General features: G+C 39.8%; 2 protein-coding genes across 2 annotated transcripts in view; both read left to right on the forward strand.

The window, feature by feature from the left end:
- Positions 1 to 161: 161 nt before the first annotated feature.
- Positions 162 to 20,009, forward strand: part of LOC118409344 (lysosomal-trafficking regulator-like) — a 64,021-nt gene continuing 44,173 nt past the window's right edge. Inside the window, exons 1-4 of the mRNA XM_035810310.1 lie at positions 162 to 309; positions 752 to 5,107; positions 6,265 to 6,365; positions 10,068 to 10,224. Of these exons, the coding sequence (XP_035666203.1) occupies positions 5,021 to 5,107; positions 6,265 to 6,365; positions 10,068 to 10,224 (345 nt within the window). The 5' untranslated portion in view covers positions 162 to 309; positions 752 to 5,020. The remainder of the gene's footprint in view (positions 310 to 751; positions 5,108 to 6,264; positions 6,366 to 10,067; positions 10,225 to 20,009) is intronic.
- LOC118409676 (zinc finger protein 525-like) lies at positions 1,062 to 2,905 on the forward strand. The gene is made up of 2 exons (XM_035810909.1): positions 1,062 to 1,271; positions 2,588 to 2,905. The coding sequence occupies exons 1-2, from the start codon at positions 1,062 to 1,064 to the stop codon at positions 2,903 to 2,905; spliced, it is 528 nt and encodes a 175-aa protein (XP_035666802.1).

Consider the following 20,009-nt stretch of genomic DNA (forward strand, 5'->3'; position numbering starts at 1 on the left):
AAATTTGGATGTTTCGAAAGCACAACACTCTACATCCGCGACTGGTCTTGTTCTTGATGTGGTTTTATTCCTCCATTAAGATTTGTCTGCTAGTTGCGTATATCTTGATATAGACACGAGAGACTGATGATTAACTCTGTAGCCTATTCACAGACTGGCCAGGGTGTGACAGACCACCCACTCAAGACGGGGAAAATCCGGTTGATCAAGTCTGTGAACTCTGACCCCCATTTTTCTCCAGACAACCATTTTGAGGTTTTGTGCGACTTGCAAGTCTTACAACAAACGTCCAAAGTCGGATCACCGAAGGTAAGACCTATTGTTTCTGCAGCTGCAAGGACTGGTCTCATTCGTGGTAAACTCGATGTGTTTGTTGTTGTTATCAAGGACATTTTACTGGTAACGTTAACGTCCTTGGAATTATCCAGAGTTACCTAAGGATCTGAAGCAAGGAGGTCTATAACGTTATACTTTAGATCAAGGAGGTTTAATACAAGAAACCTGGGTTTTGGAAAATGCTGTGGGGGATGTAAAAGGTCATTATATGACAATCAAGGAATGAGGAGTCATGGACTGTAAATCGAAAAAAAATTATCAAATTAGATTGGTTGCATCAAGGAGCTTTTATCATAAAAGCTCCTTGGTTGCATTCATTGGCTTCTGATTGGTACTATGTAACAATAACAATAGTGCAAGAAAATCATATCTGGTTCATCTTTCAATTTTCTGTATTCCTATTTGTAATTTATAGGTATATACAAGTCATCTGAAAATTCTGTAGGATCATCATCAAGCCTGGGAAAAAGACAGGACCAGACAACGTAGCCTGATTCAATCGCACTTCTTCTTATTGGCCCGTCCTCCCTACCTGGGAGGGGCCAGTTACAGCCCTGGACAGAAGAGTTTACATTTCACAGACTACAGACAACGGACAAGGGAAAACAAATCATATTTAAAATCATTTAAGACAACGTACAGCATAAACTACATGTACTAGGAATTTTAGAAATACAAAAATGCGTTCAAAAATCAGCTTAAAACAACACATGGGTAAACACAGCATGGAGAAATCTTACCTGTGTGAAGAGTGTGGGTTCAGGACAGTTTTCCAGTCTTCACTATCCCGACACATGAGGAAGCATACTGGTGTAAAGGCTCACAGGTGTGAAATTTGCAATTACCGGACTTCAAGGAGAGACTATATGGACCAACATATGGCTAAACATATGAAGGAAAAACCTTACAAGTGCGATCAGTGTGACTATGCTACTGTGAGGAAAGACTATTTAAACACTCATCTGGTTAAACACACAGGTGAAAAACCTTACATGTGTGGAGAGTGCGGATACAGGACAGGTTATAGAACTCACTTATCTCAACATATGAAAAGGCATGAAGATACAAAACCTTACAGCTGCAATCAATGTGACTTTTCCACCCGATGGCAAATCAACTTGCAGCGACACATGGCTCAGCACACAGGTGAAAAACCGTTCAAGTGTGATCAGTGTGACTATTCTGCTGTACGGAAAGTCTATTTGGACCGTCACCTAGCCAAACACACTGGTGAGAAACCTTACGTATGTGGTCTGTGCGGATATGGGACAGCTTATAAACCTCACCTATCACGACATATGAGGAAGCACACAGGTGAAAAACCATACAGGTGTGATCAGTGTAATTTTTGCACTAAAAGTAAAAGTCATTTAGACCAGCACATGGGTGAGAAACCTTACAAATGCGATCAGTTTGACTTATCCTCTGAGCAGAAAGACAAATTAGTACAACACATGGTTAGTCACAGTAAGAAATCTACAAATCCAATTTATGGAGAATGTGGAAAGAAGTCAGCATATAGGACTAAAGTTTCAAGAGATATGACCAAACAAAAAGATGAAAAACCTTACAACTGTGACTGCTGTGACTTTTCTACCTGTTCAAAAAGCAAGTTGAAACAACACATGGGTAAACACAGCAAAGAAAAATGTTACTTGTGTGAAGAGTGTGGGTTCAGGACAGCTTTCCAGTCTTCCTTAACCCGACACACAAAGAAACATTATACTGGTAAAAAAACTCACAGGTGTGAAATTTGCAATTTCAGTACAGCAAGGAGAGACTATATGGAGCAACATATGGCTAAACATTCTGGTGAAAAACCTTACAAGTGTGATCAGTGTGACTACTCTTCAGTACGAAAAATCTATTTGGACAAACACCTGGTTCGTGAACACAGTGATGAGAAACCTTCTGTGTGTCAAGTCTGTGGATACAGGACAGCTTGTAGGACTCGCTTTTCCAGGCATATGAGGAAACACAAAGGTGAAAAAGTATACAGGTGTGAACAGTGTGATTTTTGTACTGTGAGTAAAAACCAGTTAGTACAGCACTTGGGTGAATATGAACATAAACATATAGGCGATACAGGACAGCTTGTAGGACTCGCTTTTCCAGGCATATGAGGAAACACAAAGGTGAAAAAGTATACAGGTGTGAACAGTGTGATTTTTGTACTGTGAGTAAAAACCAGTTAGTACAGCACTTGGGTGAATATGAACATAAACATATAGGCGACTTATCTTCTGAACAGAAGAAACGTGTAGAACAGCACATGGTTAGCCATGGTGGTACCACTGAAAAACCTTTCATGTGTGGAAAGTGTGGATTCAGGACAGCTTTCAAGGCTTCTCTGTTGCGACACATGAGGAATCATACTGGAGAAAAACCTCACAGGTGTGAGCACTGTAATTTCCGTACTGCGAGGAGAGACTACCTGGACCAACATATGATCAAACATTCAGGTGAAAAACCTTACAAGTGTGATCAGTGTGATTATTCTGCAGCATGGAAAAAATCTCTAGACAGTCACATGGTTAAACACACTGGTAAGAAACAAAAACCTTACTAGTGTGGTCAGGTAAAACACAATGGTGAGAAACATTTTGTGTGTGGAATATGTGGATATGGGACAGCACATAAGCCTCACCTATCAAGGCATAATTATGAGGAAACATACAGGTGAATAGCCTTACCACGATGCGATCATTGTGATTTCTCTTCCACGTGGAAAATAAGGTTAGACCAACTCATGTCATGGGCAAACACACTGGTGAGAAACCTTATGTTTGTGGAGAGTGTCACTGCAAGACAGCTTATAGATATCTTATGTCATTTAACTTGATGAAACATGCAAATGACAAACCTATGTGGTCACTCTATTGTAACTTCGCTATAGGACAGAAAGACCACTTAAACCGATAAATTAATTAGACATACCGTATAGCAGCCTAGTGCATGATGTGCAGTCTTCTGCAGCACCAAAAGATGATTGTGACTGGTCATTAGAGAGACAATTTTCTAAACACACATGGCATGGATGAAAATCCATGATTATGTGGATTGGTCACTCATAGAAAAGACCAAATGGTGGAAGTATTGAGTTTAATTCAGGACAAGGTAGATACATAATTTTAGACACTGTTACATGAATGATGTTACAATAGTATTTGCCTTGTTCTCTTTATACAGTGTTATGGTCTCATCATATACATTTTAAGGTGATCATTCTGAATAAAGGACTTGTCAACAAACCCACTTCAGAGTAATTGTACTTCTGCGCAGAAGCCTACAATTGTTGTACATAGTAAGTTGTTACTGGAATCTAATGTACTACACATGTGACGTAAAAAATACCTATCTAACGGTATCAGTCAGATAAACAATATAAATGTTGAAATCTATTGTTGAAACATGTTACTTGTGCAGTAATCTCTCAACAATGACTAAGGAGCTAGGAGCCTGTCTTTCATGGAAGTGTATATGTAACGTTATTGTAGTAAAATGCCTATTGAAAATTTTCAGATCTGGATCTAGAATTTGTAACTGTCTTTCTTGGGTGAAGCAAGGAAGTTCTATAAAGTTTGATATAACCTTGCTTGGGTGAAGCAAAAATTAAAAAAAACAGTTCTACAACCCATACCAAACTATCCTTTAGGCTTCACAATTGATATATTATAAGTGTTTCTCATTGATTGTACATACATACAACTTTTGATGTCAAAGGTTAGTCCGTATGCAGAGTCGGTGGCGTGGGAACTGACACGCCCACCTCATCTTCCTTAAAGGTCTTCATTTGCATAAAATTATATCAGTTAGTAATCTTCTCCACTCAAAAAATGAAAGTTGTCTAAATCTATTAAGCATTTTCTGGTCAATTATGCAAATGAGGATTCATTTGCATAGTTTTATATTCATCAATATTCATCTTCATGTAACATCAAATGCCACATGTATGAAATTCCATAATGGTATTATTGTGTTTTGTCATTAATTATGCACATTACTACTCATTTGCATAGTTTTTCTCTATCAGTGTTCATCTTGTCCTCAGTTGCCAAGTGTTAGCTTAGTCCTGTTACAAACTTTCCTCAATTATAAGCATGTAAATTACTAATAGATTCTGATTTGCATAATTACCATTTAATTATAAGAGCATCACATTTTAACCAAGGCAATGGCATTAAATAGGATGTCAATTGGTTGATAATACCAAGTAAAAACGTTACTCTCCAAGCAGAGCTTGATGGGGAAAATCCTGACCAACCTCTGCTGGGACAGCAGACAACACCTCCTTGCCCTGTCCTTGTCCTTGATTGAACCAGGTGCAAATAAATTAGCATAAGGGTGAAAGGTCATACAGTCACGAGGAAAATTACCCAAAATGGCTGCCGTTGTTTTGTTGTCGTTTATCAGCGTAGAGAATTCACCTGTTTCTGATGTCTATCTTGTTGGTAGAGCTGTGTTTTCTTCTAAGTAGCAATCAGAGAGGTGTCTTGTCTGTTCCTGATGTTTGGTGTATGGTTTGAGGGCGCGTTTTTTCACCTTAAGACCGCAGACGTTTGGTCGCGAAGATCGTTTGAAGAACGCCCCCCTCCCAGCTGTAACCATCATATTGTCTTGAGAAAAGTTTCTCCAGTGGCCCTGCGAAATTAAAGACAATTATAGGCGTGGATTGGCACTTTCAATGGATCAGCAGGGAATAGACCCGACCATTTTGGAGGCCTGGCAGTCCTTCAGGGCTGAGCAAGGTGGTACACACTCGGCAAGCCAGGTGGGTCTGTTCAAAATTAGGACATAAGAAGTTCATACTCAAGTCACTCACTCTGAAATGGGTTCCTATTGTACTTCATGTACTTTCCAAATTATGTATTGTGCTTGCAAAACGCTAGGAGCTTTCCTATATATTGTTCTGCTAAACAGGACAAAGTGGTTTCCTGATGTGGTAGTTATGAATTGAATGGAATTCATTTACAAAAGTTGACAACATTTCGATTATTTGCTACTAGCCTCTTACTTTGCTGAGTATGTGCTGGTATCAAGATACAGAGCATGTGATTCCTCCAATGCCACTGAATTTTTCCTTCTTTCATCATTAATAGGAGCATTAAATTCAGTTACCATTAATTGTTTAATAATGAACAACAACACAACTTAGATGTAATAATTAACGTGACATTCTCAATGCAAGAATGATAAAGCTACTTGACTGTGTACCATGAATTAAATCAATATATATGAATTGTTACTAACAACAAATTCTGATTGTCATTCGTAGTATAAATTGATCTTCATGATAAAGAGTAGTGCTCATGGACAAATGTTTAGTTTGTATTCTAATTGGGTTAGCTGTTAATTTGTTGACCCCAGGCATCATGTGACCATTCTAAGTATTCCCATTAGTGTCTGTATGTGGGTCACCCATAGTGGGTGAATGAATACATAATACAAACAATGTATGTGATATGTAATCTGACATGTAATAACATTTCAAAGTTTCATTGCAATATTTTTATTAGAGTGATTGAAGTTTGTATACTAAGTTTGCATATTGTGCAGAGCAGTCATTGTCACTTATAAAAGCTATTACAAGATATTATACAATTTCACTTGCCTTCAAGGTAAGTCAATTTGCTTCTATGCAATACCCATCTTGACCCTCTCTTTCCCATGCACGTCCTCCATACCTGTAACCAGACCCTGCTATATTGGCCTGCATGAGGATAGGCTGACCATCAGGTCGTGTCCTTACTGCGGCCTGTTTGTTTGTCACACCCTGGTGCAGAGAGGCCTTAACCCTCTACAAAAACAATACCACATGCAATGGAAAACTACATTGGATAAAGTGTAAACATTAAAGGCAAATGCATGGAGAGATCAATCTTACCTCACATTTCTCATTCCTGTTTTTTTTCCAAAATCTTTTTCCAGGACTCTGAAAAGAAGAAAAAGCTGGAAAGGTTCTTGAAGCTTCTTCTTGTCCAGGCTGAGAAGCAGGAGTTGTGCTTTCTGAATGACCAAGAGCAGTCTTGGTAAGTTTCTCAGCTTTTTTCTTGAAATGTCCCTGATGATATACAGGAAATGTTGATTTCACTGTAAGCTTATTACGTTCTTGACTGTAGAAATTCATGGTGTCAACGTTCTCTGAATTATATTTATGTACATTGTACAGGCTAGAATTGCATACATAAAGGTGTTACCTCTAAAATTCAAAGCTGAAAAATACTGTTTTTTCTTCACTTTATTGTATTTACTCAAGTACCCAACCTCTTTTCATTTAATGTCTTTTCCACAGCACAAAATGAGATAGATGTTATTATTTCAGACTTTTTTTATCAGCATTTTACTTCATGCATCTGACTTTTCAGTTTAAGAAACCTGTTTTGGGTTGTTAAATTTGTTGGTTGAAAAATGGTCATCAGGAAGTAGATGAAATTTCATGGCAAAGAAAGCAAAGAAAATGATGATAGAGAAATTGCTACAAGAGATTCTTTCCTCATGACACTTTAGGGTATATCAGGCCTGTGTTTGCCAGGTCAAGGAATGAAGTGGTGTATGTTTTGATGTCTCTGTACAAAGTACTACCGGCCCATCAATCATGGCTACTGACAGCATGTTTTCCGGGATATATGTGCAAGTATCACAGGAAGTACAGGGGATGGAACGGTACTGTCACCATCAATCTATATTTGCACCTGTCATTATCAAGGATATGCCACGTAATCAGGCAGATAAATGAGTCAATCCTTGTGTGCCCTACTAGTAGACTGGCGTTATTTGAATGTGAAACAGATTTGCCAATGTATCCAAGTCTGTGTTCACTCATTTCCTCATCACGAGGGGATGACAAACTTCCTGGAACAACAAGGAAACTGTATGCCACTCAGACTTGCAGAGCAATGACCTGGCAGCATATAATCCTATCTTATGCCAGTAAGCAAAGTCCCAAACTTGGCTGCTGGTCTGTAGCCTGGGTACCGTCTACCAGGACTCCTTACGCTCACTTTATGGCAGCAAGTGTAAGCAGCCCTGGTAGAAATAGGATGGTACCCAGGCTACCTGGTCTAGATGAAAATTTGACCACTTTTCCTTATGCCAAGGCTGACCTACCATAAAACATTGTAAAATAAACTTTTTAGATATAATTTTGACAAACCAACATGTAGTATGCATGCATATAAATCAATTTTTTATGTCAACGTTTAAATGGATTTAATCAATACATTAACTTACAACTTAGAATATGCCCAACACTGATCTGTTGCAGATAGCAAATGCCCCCTACTGATACAAATGTTAACTGCAAGCCCTTGAATCATTTCGAAGGCTTGATGATAGTATACCTGGTACATGTGTACCCTTAAAATGCTATATGCTAACCAATTGCACTTTACCTGAAGCTTGAGCTATTACACTTTTTCGCAAGAAAATGTTTGGCATGCCAATCATGAACCATGTAATCCTAGTACATTTACAGAAGCATTGCTGAGATATGTTGTACAGTTCGGTGCATGCTGATACTAATGCCCTTCTCAACAGGATGTGCTCTAATTATAACCCTCTCTGTTGCTGTAGTCTTTGGAAAAATTGCCCGAGGAAATAAATAGAGAGTGATGTTGTGGACAGCATTTTAACTTTCTGTTATGTTATCAGAAACAGGTACTTCTGAGAAATCTTGGATATAAAATCTTAGGTAGTGTCATCTTGTTTTACAGACACCTGTGGCATTCAGCAGACTGTCTTCAACTTTTAAAGTTCAAAATAGATTTAGTCTGTGTAGTTCTTTACTAAGTCTGTTTCATTGCAATCATGAAAGATATGCCATTATGAAACGTTGACTTATCTATTGGTGTCCTGCTACTGTAATAGGATCACTCCCCTATGAGCAAAATCTCCTAAAACAAATCTGACCTTTTGGATGATGAATTTCCAGGTCATTGGATAGTATTTCTTAAACTGTTTTCAGATCACTATTTCCAGGTCTGAAGAGATGGCCTGTAGTTGTATTGGGCCAGTACTAGCTGGCCGATCATGATTAACCTTTTTGTGATGACCAGCCAATATGTGTCTCACTTCTTCTAACTATCTAAGCATTACCAGCCCCATGTTACCACGAGGAAACGCATGAAGTTCTTCTTAAAAGATTTTGTTCCATATAAGTAGTGAAACTCACACGTTGGAAACATGTGTGATCATAAACTTCTGTCTTTTGTTTAACTCTATTTCCAATGCAAATCAGGTCTAAATAGGCTACCTCTGCGGGGAAAAAGTGTCATTCATTGCTTTATTATTTTTCATTCAACGTCTTTTTAACGGCATTGTATAGCCTGACTTCTCTTTGATGTGACTTGGCATATGCTTCACACAAAGTATTTTTCTGATGGACCCTACTGTGTATTCTCATTTGAGTTCAAAATAATTTTGTGAATGGCAGAGTTTCAGTCATGCGATGGTGTCAGAGATCAAGGATGTCAGGAATTCAGAGTCAGGAAGTTTCTCCTGAATAGGGAAAGTTGTCTTTCCCTGCTTCAATTTTTGTAGAGCAGCCAGAATAAATGGGATCAAGGCTCAGGCCATTTTGCCCTGCTATGTTTGGCACTGACCCATGCTACACACATCATGACCTTACAGCACCTTTCCAAACTGTTGTCTACTTGTGTTGCCCTGTAGATTTGTTCAAGAGATTACCTTAAATTACAACAGCAGGGATGGTCTAAAATTGGAAAATGTCCCATGGAGCAGGAAATCACAAAATTGTAGAACATATCCAGGCCATCGTTGTATAACCATTGACGGATTAATCACTAATTGGGTGGCAGTCTGAAGATTTATATATAAAGTGCTGTTGGTCAATCTGTTCTCTAGAAAGAAACTTCATCTGTAGGAAAGAAGATGACCAACTTGCTCTTGAGGCAAATGTCTGCTGCATGAGTTTTTGGGATGGACATTGAAGGTACTAGTAATCTGTTGCCAGTGGTATGTTACATTGGTCAGTGCATGATCTCTTCTCAACCATCCTTCTTAGTTTGCCCTTTGCTGTGCAAATATTAACCAGAAAGTTGGGGCACATATTGTGCGCAGAAACTAACCTTTGATTCTAGATAAACTACAAAAGTCCTGTGACTTTATTAATATTTACCACAATGAACAAACTGGTTAAGTTGCCTCCTGGTGTGGGAGGGTCACCATGACCTGTGCATGTTCCTCACCTTATAAATCGGTAGGTTTGTTGAATGTTGTTGGATATGACAGTTGAAACATGTAAGTTATGTCAACAGCTACATGTTATATGTAAAAAAAAGTACAAATTTGTCAAGCAAATAACATAAAATCGGTTTGGAGATTCCTAATCTAGGTCACCTGCTTTTTGCAAACAGAGACTAAATGTCACAGTGAATGAATGTTTTGTTAGATAGTAAAGAAGCTAAATCTTACATTAAAAAATATTGCTACATGTGTAGACAGTGTAGTATGGTAAGCAAGTTGTTAATTTCAAGAGACAAATCTTGAATTTGACATAGATTTAAGTTGTACTACTGGTATGTATGTAAGAACGTTTTGGTAAAGCAAGGGCCGAAGTTCATTTTGGATTGAATTTCCTTAATGCACTTGTCTTGATTGATGTTCTTAATGTTTCAGGCTTTCCTGTTCCTTTATGGAGGAAGTGTTGTCAGACTCCTGTTGATTTCTGTCAGAACAGCAGATGTCTGAAGTTGTGATGCTTTGTTTTGTAGGGACTCCGGTACGGTGTGTAACGTCCTTGCCCAGGAGTTCCTGAGTGATGTCCATGAGTGTTGCAGTGCAGAGGATGGGGAGAAGACACTGGTGTCCTATCTCCTGTCGGGGAACGGCTGTCTGCTGGTCCAGGCACTGAACATCCTCCCACTACAGGTCAGACCTGCATACATATTTCTCACTTTATATCCCTCTAGTTCTTCGTCTGTCCGTCTAACTCTTCATCTGTCTCGCACACTCACTCCCTCTCTCTCACTCGCTCGCTCGCTCCCTCTCACTCACTCACTCACTCACTCACTCACTCACTCACTCACTCACTCACTCACTCACTCACTCACTCACTCACTCACTCACTCACTCACCCACCCACCCACTCACCCACTCGCTCATACAGTTACTCACTAATTTACTCATCATACTCCTTTACCATGTATAGCCATCAACTCCCTAGCTGACTTTCTCTGTCTCACCGTGTGTTCCCGCTCTGTCCATACATTGGTCAATGCCAGTTTTGCTAGTGATTCACACACAGCTTTGTAAGAATCTGCCCTGTGAGTCTGCCAAGTCCAGTCTGTTTGGTTGACCAGCAAAGGAAAATGAGGTTGTATAAAACCTTTTGGTATGTTGTCATTGGGCGATGATGACAGGTACAGCAAATCAATTGAAGTTTGTTTGAACTTGATTTGGTGGTTGGAGGGAAAGGAGCCCCGTGCAAAAGCTGTGCACATGTTCACAACGTGATCTGTTTCTGGTGAGAGCTCAATGCACTAAATTGCAAACATAGAACCACTGCAAAATTTCTGGATACAGTATGTGGTTTTCAACTTGCCTCAATATCAATCTGTAATGCTAAGTATATGTTAAATAAATGGCAATGTGTCTTGATCTGTGTAAGATGTGCTGTAAAATGTGGTAAGAGGGGTGCATATATATATATAGCCACCTCTGGGACACAAGGTTGAAGGTGAAATTCTCTTAGGTTGGAGGTGAACCATTACTTATTTATTTCATATCAGCCATGATAACGTTCAGTGTTCTGGACCTTGTGATAACTTATCATCACCCACAGGTTTCTACTGTTATCACATGGGCTTCCACAGAGCAGCTGCGGAAACTTTAAAAACCAGAATTTGAATACCATGGTTGCAATTGCTTTTGTTACAGTTTGAGGATGCCGAATATCCTCAACTTCTGCAGCTTTTTACATTGAAACATGTGTTTTTTCGGGTGGGTATCAGATGAATAGAATACAACATGGCATATTCTGCATCACCGTCAGTTCCCGGCCAACAGCAGGTTGGGCTGGTATCCTTGGAGATGTGGAATGCACCATGTTGTATTCTATATGTATCACAACATGTACAGTTTCAGTTTCAGCTGTATATGGAAAAGTTCTTCATAGGGGACCTTGTCATGATGTTTTGTTATCATCGAACCACACCTGACCAGGATTAGCCACCACTGTAGTATGTATACCTCAGTGTTTGATCACTCAAACCTGTCAGGTAATTAAGTGGTAGAACAGATATCATGGCTGATTTACAGCAGATAGACTAGTTTTACATGTAGCCTATATACATGTAGGTGAAGGTTATCATTGCTTGGCACTAAGACAGAATGCCTGTCTGTGCTTGATTCTAACTGTGTTCTCTATTCCATTATTAACTTGACACAGACCTCGTTTAGGTTGGAACAAGATGGTACAGGGCATTTACAGAGGGCAACAAAAATCTTGCACAGACTTGTTCTTGGCAGTGTTGGTACGTTCCCCCCATTCCCAAACCTGCACTATTCCACTTGTCGTGTTGACCTCTAAACAGAGCCAAGTTTAGTGGCTGTTTGCTGTGGGATGGAGGGTTTACAGTGACAGATAGCCTTAGAAAACTGAGTGGACTATTTACTGGTCTCCATGACATTGTAGGAGGAGTGATGCTGTTCTCCTTTTTACTCTCATAGCGTGAAGTCCCAGGTACCCTCAGGAAGGTTCAGATACCACTGTTGAGACAACTGCTGAGAGGTTGTTAGTTCAGGGAATGGGTGAGCCATCATTCTATCCCAGAAAGTGTCACAGTGGAATTGTGGATAGTGAAGTTATTTGTTCTTGTTAGTTGAGTTCTTCTTTAAAGGTCCTCAAGTCCTCGTAAGGGTATAATTCATAGCCACAAGGAGGTGATCTTAGGTAGTCATTTCGTCTACAGCCCCTGGGAGGCATGTTGGGAGATACATATAGGAAAAGTGATGCAAGTTTATTTGAAGAGCAAAGTTACGTCTGAATTGAAATATTGTTGTAACAATACACAATTTTGTAAAGGGCAAGCTAGTAGGTTACAATTGCTGAAGTATCAATGGTTTGGTAATGAAGCACATGCTGCGGTTTCCTTCAACACTGCTAAGAGTGGAGATATTTGGTGTTAAGGAATGGGACAAAGGAACAGTTTTCACCAGTAGGGCAATATGTCCTTAACAGATTAACATTCTGCTGTCTAAAGGGGTGGAAGAAAGTGAATCAGATGAATGGTCAGGTTCACAAGCTTTTCAACATGAACCTCTTCAGCCAAAAAAATCTTTATGATCAAGCTTTCTCTCTGACCAGATTCACTAAACATCATTAAGTTGCTAACCAATGCTCCTATAGGCCATTTTAGTACCCAATTCCAATCGCACCTTACTCCCAGCATTACCAGCAGACAAAACGTCAGTCTACTTGACCTTGTACCTCCCCTGGTGTCACCCTTAAGTTCCTCCAAGACTGGGAGGCACCATGGGAGAGAGTGGCCCTTCCAGACTTGTTAGTGTGCTGGTTGAGTGCTAATTGTTGGGTTTGGTTACAAATCGTGAGCATCCCTTTGGAGTGGTTTGACATCTGAGTATGTGGGAAAATGGAAGGTCTAAATCCCTAATGGTGAAAGAAGTGGTGTGTCTTCTTGGGAGGTTTGGAAAAACAAGAAAGTCAAACAACTTAAGCAGCCAGAAGTGATCTAGTCTTCTGTCTCTTCTTCTATAGTATAGAGCTATCACAGTCACATCTTCATGCTACTTTGTTTTGTAGTGTTAATAGTAAGAAGGTCTGATTCAGTGATTGTATATATGTGATCTACTATTTTTCTTAGGTTTAGGAACTCCCAGTTTGCTCACATCACTGGGCCATTCTCTGCTCAGTTGTTATTCATTGTTACTACCACCAAGAAGGTTAATAAGTGTTTGTGCGAGTGCATATGTGGATGAACAGCATAACTCTGGATGGATTGTATCAATATTTGTTGTGTGGGTAGGTCTTGAATTATTAGATTTTAGGCCCCCTAGCTGCTTGTTATGTCATTACAGTTGACCTTCTGGTTAGACATTCTATGGTCGTGATTTTTGAGTGGTAGATAGGTCTTGTAATTAGGGCAGAGAGTAAGTGGTGTAGGTTATAAAACTGTATGTATCAGATTAAATGTTGCTCATAACCACATAGAGCAAACATACATTCAAATGTGTGATTTCCACAGTAGGTAGCAATTAGCAGACAACTTCAACAGTTCATCACCATAAATGCCCAGTTGATGGCATTGCTGCCCCTACAGCCGGTGATTCTATGGGACCGGTGAGGTGAGGTGAGTGAGGTGAATCAAAGACACAGCTGTTTGGGCACATACAATTGTATTATTGTATTCAATCCACCAGAAGTAAATGATGTGTTACATCAACCTCTTCTGTATCACCTGTCCTGATTTGAGTTCCTTCCCAATTTCCCTAAGTAGCCCTTTGTGCCCTATACAAATCTGCCATTATAGTAACTCATTGTCTGCTACCAAACTGCATCTGCAATGCCATAGCCACCATGCCCTGTGGATTTAGTTCAAGGTTTCAGGTGAAGTGTATGACTTGCCATGTGATGTAGTCCTATGTGTACTGAGGATCTGGACACCGTGCTATAGCAAGCCTGGATCACACATTTCCCAGGCTTTACAGACTACCCTTTTACTATATTTGATGTTATTGCAACATCCTAGTTTGTTTTTGATGCCATGAAATCAAAGTGTTGTCTGAAGTGTTGGCAACTGTAGACCTGTAAAGTAAACTAAGGTAAATTGCAAATCAAAGAGTTAGCCTGCACACCTTTGTCCAGACATGAAACATAAGGCCATGCCAAGAGAATAAGGGTTTGATGGTCCAAATGACCAATGGGTCTCAAGACCAAGTTGGAAGTCTTCATTATCCATAGCAGTCTTAATGTGTTGCTCCAGAAGGCAGACTTTGTCAATTCCACAACACGAACAAGATCTTTGGGACTCCATCGGCCACCCAGCACAGCCAAACAAAAAAGTACTAAACCGCATTAGCCCAGAGTGCCTGCTTTGATGTTGCTAAATGCCTCTATGTGGCAAAAGCCTTGTTCTTGCTTTGTAGTACTAAACATTTTCCTACCTAGTTACTGGAGGCACTTGTAACAGTAAATGAGACAAACGTGTCCAAGACGAGTTACTTTGAAATATCATCTCTTAACAAACCTTTGAAGCTTAGATAACAAGCTACAAAGTGTGGAGAAATTGCTTTGGGTTTCCCTTAATTCTAGCAATGTCATAACTGCATTATACTGTTTCATGATCACATCAGCAACAGAAAGTATGTAATTACAAGGAGGTTAAAAACTTGGTAATTACAATCATAGAGTTGTAATGTGCAAACTGATAAATGAGCTTGGAAATGATAAGATCATGTAAAGAAAGAGTTCAGACAGATGCAGGTCATAGATTAGCAGAAGGGTCAAGTTCAAGTTGACAAAAGGAAATGGTCTGTCTAAGGTGGTGACTGTCAGAGCAGACAGGGTGTCCCCAGCAGGGTATGTTGTCACAGACAGACTTACATGAAGACAGAGTCTATTTACCCACAGCAAAAATTGCTGTCAACAAGGCACCGAGCCTCTCACAGGAGCTATTCAGACTTGCAGAGGGTGCTGGTGTGGTGCATGAGAAAGCATATCTGTGGTGAAGATCACTTTACTCTAATGGGTTGTACCTGAGAGTGGGAGTGTTGGATGCATGCCCCGCCCCTCTGAAATTACATGTATGTGCAGGGCGGTGCATGGATCATGTAGCGTTTCTTGTGGTCTTTTCAAATGGCAGACAACAACTGATCACAACAGGTGGCAGGAAGAGAATTCCATGCAGTGAAATAGTATCATGTGTGTGCACACTCCTGGCACTAGTGGCATATGCCACACCTTATGCCTTTCCAGCTGGGCCATGTGAGTTTTGCAAATGGAAGAAAATTGACCCTCTTAGGCCAGGTCATTACATACTTCAACCTTTGAAGTACTTAGTAAAACAGTACCCAACTCATGTGACCATCATCTTTTTTGTGATGACTATTAGCTGGTATAAACCTTTTAGTATGGCACACTCTATTCTATATAGCATCGTGATGTTTCTTTTGCTCTGGAAAAGTTGTCAATCAGTTACTAAATATAGCCATGACTATGTAACTATATAAGTGTGGACATACTGTATCTTTTTTTTTAGCTCTTTATAGCCCATTCTAAAGAACAATAACCTTTGATCAGTTAGATCAAAGTTCAAAATGAACTGTTAGTTTAAAATCAATAGAAGTTTGTAGCCTTTTTACTAAAGTAATGGCACTAGTGTTGTTCAATACCTTATCTATTATCTGTATATGTTCATTGTAGAATGGCATAATCTCTTAAAATGTCTCATATTGATAATGCCAAATAGATTATGTCATAATATGTAAACTTGTACTAAGTTGTAGTACACATAATATAGCCACGTGTATATAAAGTCACAAATATTATAAATGATACTCCTATTGTCCTGTCTGTTCATGTTTCTAATTATATATGGTGGGGTCATCAAATAAGGACTTCATGTACATTGTAATATTTGCCTGAGTGCAAAGGACACGTGGACAGCTATTATTTGCGCATGTGTAGGGAGGCACATGGACATGGACTTTACTACTACACTGTACCTGCTGACCTCGTGGTGTCATACAAACAAGGGAAGTTATACAACAGGGGTGGGGCGATGTTGGGGACAGGCACAGGTCTGTGCTACTTTCTGCTTTATCCTACTCAAAGGTACTTTTCTCATATTAACTCATTCAGTGGGGTTCTGTATTATAGGGTTATGTTCACTACTAGTTATGTATATTACAGAGATAATGGTGATATTTATTTTATTGAATACTAGTACCTGTAGTTTATAGTCTAGCTATGATATGACATGGAAGTAATTAGGACTAGTGGTACATGTATGTGTAGGAGTGAATGAAAATGTGCCAGTTTTCGGTCATTATCAACAACTGGTTGCAAGAATGTTTTTGAATTTCCTTAGAGTTTGCTTTCTTTTCCTCGGGGGAGAAAAAAACTGTATTGATTATTCATTTACCATAACTTGAAGATAAAAGCAAGAAGCCAACTAGCTGTTATAATGCTTTGACATGATACATAGTCTAAAAGTGAAAAGACAGCAAATTTCCAAGCACCTGTCTTTTTTTTTCTTGCAGCCAAATGGTAACTGGCATGTGATAGGTGTAGGAAGTAAATTTTAAAGTAACTCCAAAGTTTTATCATTGTTGCACTTTGATCATTGGTACATGTGCTACATAATCAATAACTGATTGTTTGGAAACTATCAGACGTAATAAAGATAGATAGTTGACATTGACTCTCAGGTCTTGTGTTTAGATGTGGATACTGTTCAGATGAGGGTACTGCCACACTTTATAATTTTATGTACCTGTCATAAGGCTGAACAGCTCTGCATACATCATATATGAACAGGTGCATGTTGAGTGAGGGTAAACTTCCTGTTAATAGTTTTATCATTGTAGCACTACTGTACCTGATGTTTGTCTCAACTGTAGGCCACATAACAGAGTTTTGTCTTCCTGGTTACAGTCACTTCAAAATGAAAAGGATAGGAAAAATAGAGAGCACTTTACCGTACAAATTTGACATGAACATGACTGTTTCGGCATTATATGACTGTGTGTTCTGACTCCTTAGATAAGTATTACCTTTGCAAGAAAGTTATGTTTTTGGTAGTATTTGTGTGTATGTATTTACATGTGTGTGTGTGAGCATAACTTAAGGCCTGGATGAAACCTGGAAATGGTTAGATTTTGGGCCACCCAGAGGGTTGTTATGGTACAGCGACAGACTTATGGTTTGATATCTTGAGTTCTGGACATGTTGTGGCCGTCATCTTACTATTCTTAGGTTTAAGACATAGCAGGCTTTTAGCTAGGCATGCGTCAACGCGTCATTTAGACGCACTGTCCTAACAAACATAAGAAATCGGACGCAATACTTTTAAGCAAGACGCACTACGGACGCCCAAATTTTTCCCCCCAGCCTCAGTCATGGCAAACATATTGTAACAGAAACAAAAAAATCTTGGCTGAATTCTACAAAATATGCACCTCAAAATGCAGGAAATAGCATTTCAGAGGGTTATGATTTCAAAATTTTCCGGGGGGGATACCCCCGGACCCCCTACAATGCTTGCACCGCTGATCACTCCGATTACTTTGGACGCCCTAAAATTGATTCCTAGCTAAAAGCCTGAGACATAGTGATGTTGGGAAATTTTTTGAGCGGTACAAAATGTATGTGTAGATATCTGTTGAGGCAGAAAGTAAGTGTTGTAGGTTTGGGTCCCAGAGCATACCGGCTCCTACAGTTTTTTTTAACTGTAGGAGCCGGTTTAGTTTCAGATTTTGAAAGAGAAAAGTCATGATCAAGAATGGATGGATCCACATAATTTTTGGTATGTAGATAGCTTAAGTGATGCTTGAAGAGCTGATCAACTAATACATGTACCAATAAGGACCTTATTTGCATAATTGATGAGAAAAATATAATTTATCAGTCATAAAGGTTAATGGCAAAGTTAGGAGGTCATGAACACAGAGCAGCATTTAAGCCCTTGGCTAAGGATTGGTCTTTGCACTGGCCCACTACATGCTACTTGTACAGTTGGGTTGTACTGTTCTTGTACAACTAAGCACGACATACAGTAAAACATGATGATCACATGGCTAGCAGATGGGAAAGGTTGTTCACGTTGAAGTCCACGTGAGTTGGCTGAGGATGCACTGTTTGTACTGCCCTAGGCCTGACTGGTATACAACACTGCCAGTATTGTATACCAGTGAGAGTTGATCCTGCAGGTCTAGCTCTGCTTAGGTTCAGTTGATCCAACTGTTACTATTGGCAGGGCTTGATTTTCTGTGCATTATGGTAGTGTAGAATTTCAGGTCTAGAGGTAGGATTCTTTATCTATATACTAGCGAATATACTACACTATATATATATAGAAGGACGCCAGCCAGGTTTGATTGCGCTCGTAAGTGTCGTGTTGTATGTCTTGCTATACTTGAACACACAATACACACAATGCTAAATACAATGGTCTATACAAGGTCTACAGAATGGTCTAGTTACACTTACAGTTACAGAGATAGTTGGCTATTCTACAATGTACACAGTTACTACAGTGGAGCTACAAGATGTGTGACTACTGACCTTAACCCATGGCTGCAACTGAGACAGTTTGAATCTTGCCCCACGCTTAACTATTCTCAACAGCTAGTCTACTATTGGCTGCTATTTCCAGTCTGTGCTTAATATGGTTTGATCACATGGTCTACTTCTAAATATGGGCTGAACCTCCTTACATAACTAACTTCACATGTGGTTTAGATTTATCCGACAAGACAGTACTCTATCTATCATCACTGTTACACTATCCCCCCTCCTCCAATCAGTGTGCGTCCCCGCACACAAGCTATAACATCAAAACACAGGAGGAGAAGTAAAAAAAATGAAAATACAGGGAGTAACATGTCACTTCTTAATACAGCAGGTGTAATCCGTGTGTACGCTAGAAGTACCAAAAAATGTTGCGAGCCGGCTACCCAACCCCACTCTATGTATGCCAATAAGATTGCCAATAAGAATGATAGTTCGAGGGGGAGGTACGATTTTTCCAGTGCTCCAGTCCAACTGCAGGTGTTGACTCACCTGTGGTACTTCATTCACGTATCCACCACATCAACAATACATAGTCATTAACAAACAATGTTGAAAACCATAACAATATGCATGACAGGATTGCTGAGTGTGCATCACAGAAATCAAGACAACAACGCAAGTTCGGGGACATGCGCAGAGCAAATGACTGGGAGCCAGACACACGAATCCACAGAGAACACGAATGGAACCCAGCGACTTTCCTGTCCGATCACCTAGGTCGTTGTCTCCCGTTTAACATAACGTATTACATAACAAATCATAAACACACAATAACACAATAACTAACTCGACTAAAACCAGAGCAGCACAACGGGCATACTCACCTGAGGAGAGATTTACACATAATCTCCTAGGAGATTAGATACTCACATCCTCAACATCCGGCCCCGAGCGATGGAACACGCAGCACGCAAACGACACCAGGCGGAGACTCAAAAGCTACAACACACTGGCTACGGCGAGCAACAACAACGTGTATACCAACCATCCTCGCATGATCACATCCAAGCCGGCCAGAGACATCTGACTCCTAACAACTTAACACTTACCTAACCGTGACGTTCCCCGTTAGACAACGCCACAGTGAACCACAGGGAAAAAGTGAGAGTCAACACATGTCCTAAGTGAACCATGCACCGCTCGACCAAGTCAAATGAGCTCAATGCACCGTCAAAACCCTAAAACACGAAGTGGTCCGACTCCGTTCTGCACAGCACAGCAACCCATCAATCAATCATTACGTTAATCTTCACAGCATCATACAAGTACATATCAACCTTCCATTAATGCCAGTAATAAATCAAAGTATCACTCGTTCATGTCAAATCACCGCACATAATGTCAACATATCAAAATACAACAAGGTGCACAGATTCCAATAATCCTAACTAACAGATAGTAT

The sequence above is a fragment of the Branchiostoma floridae genome, chromosome 1 (assembly GCF_000003815.2).
Source record: "Branchiostoma floridae strain S238N-H82 chromosome 1, Bfl_VNyyK, whole genome shotgun sequence".
In the NCBI taxonomy this organism is placed as follows: domain Eukaryota; kingdom Metazoa; phylum Chordata; class Leptocardii; order Amphioxiformes; family Branchiostomatidae; genus Branchiostoma; species Branchiostoma floridae.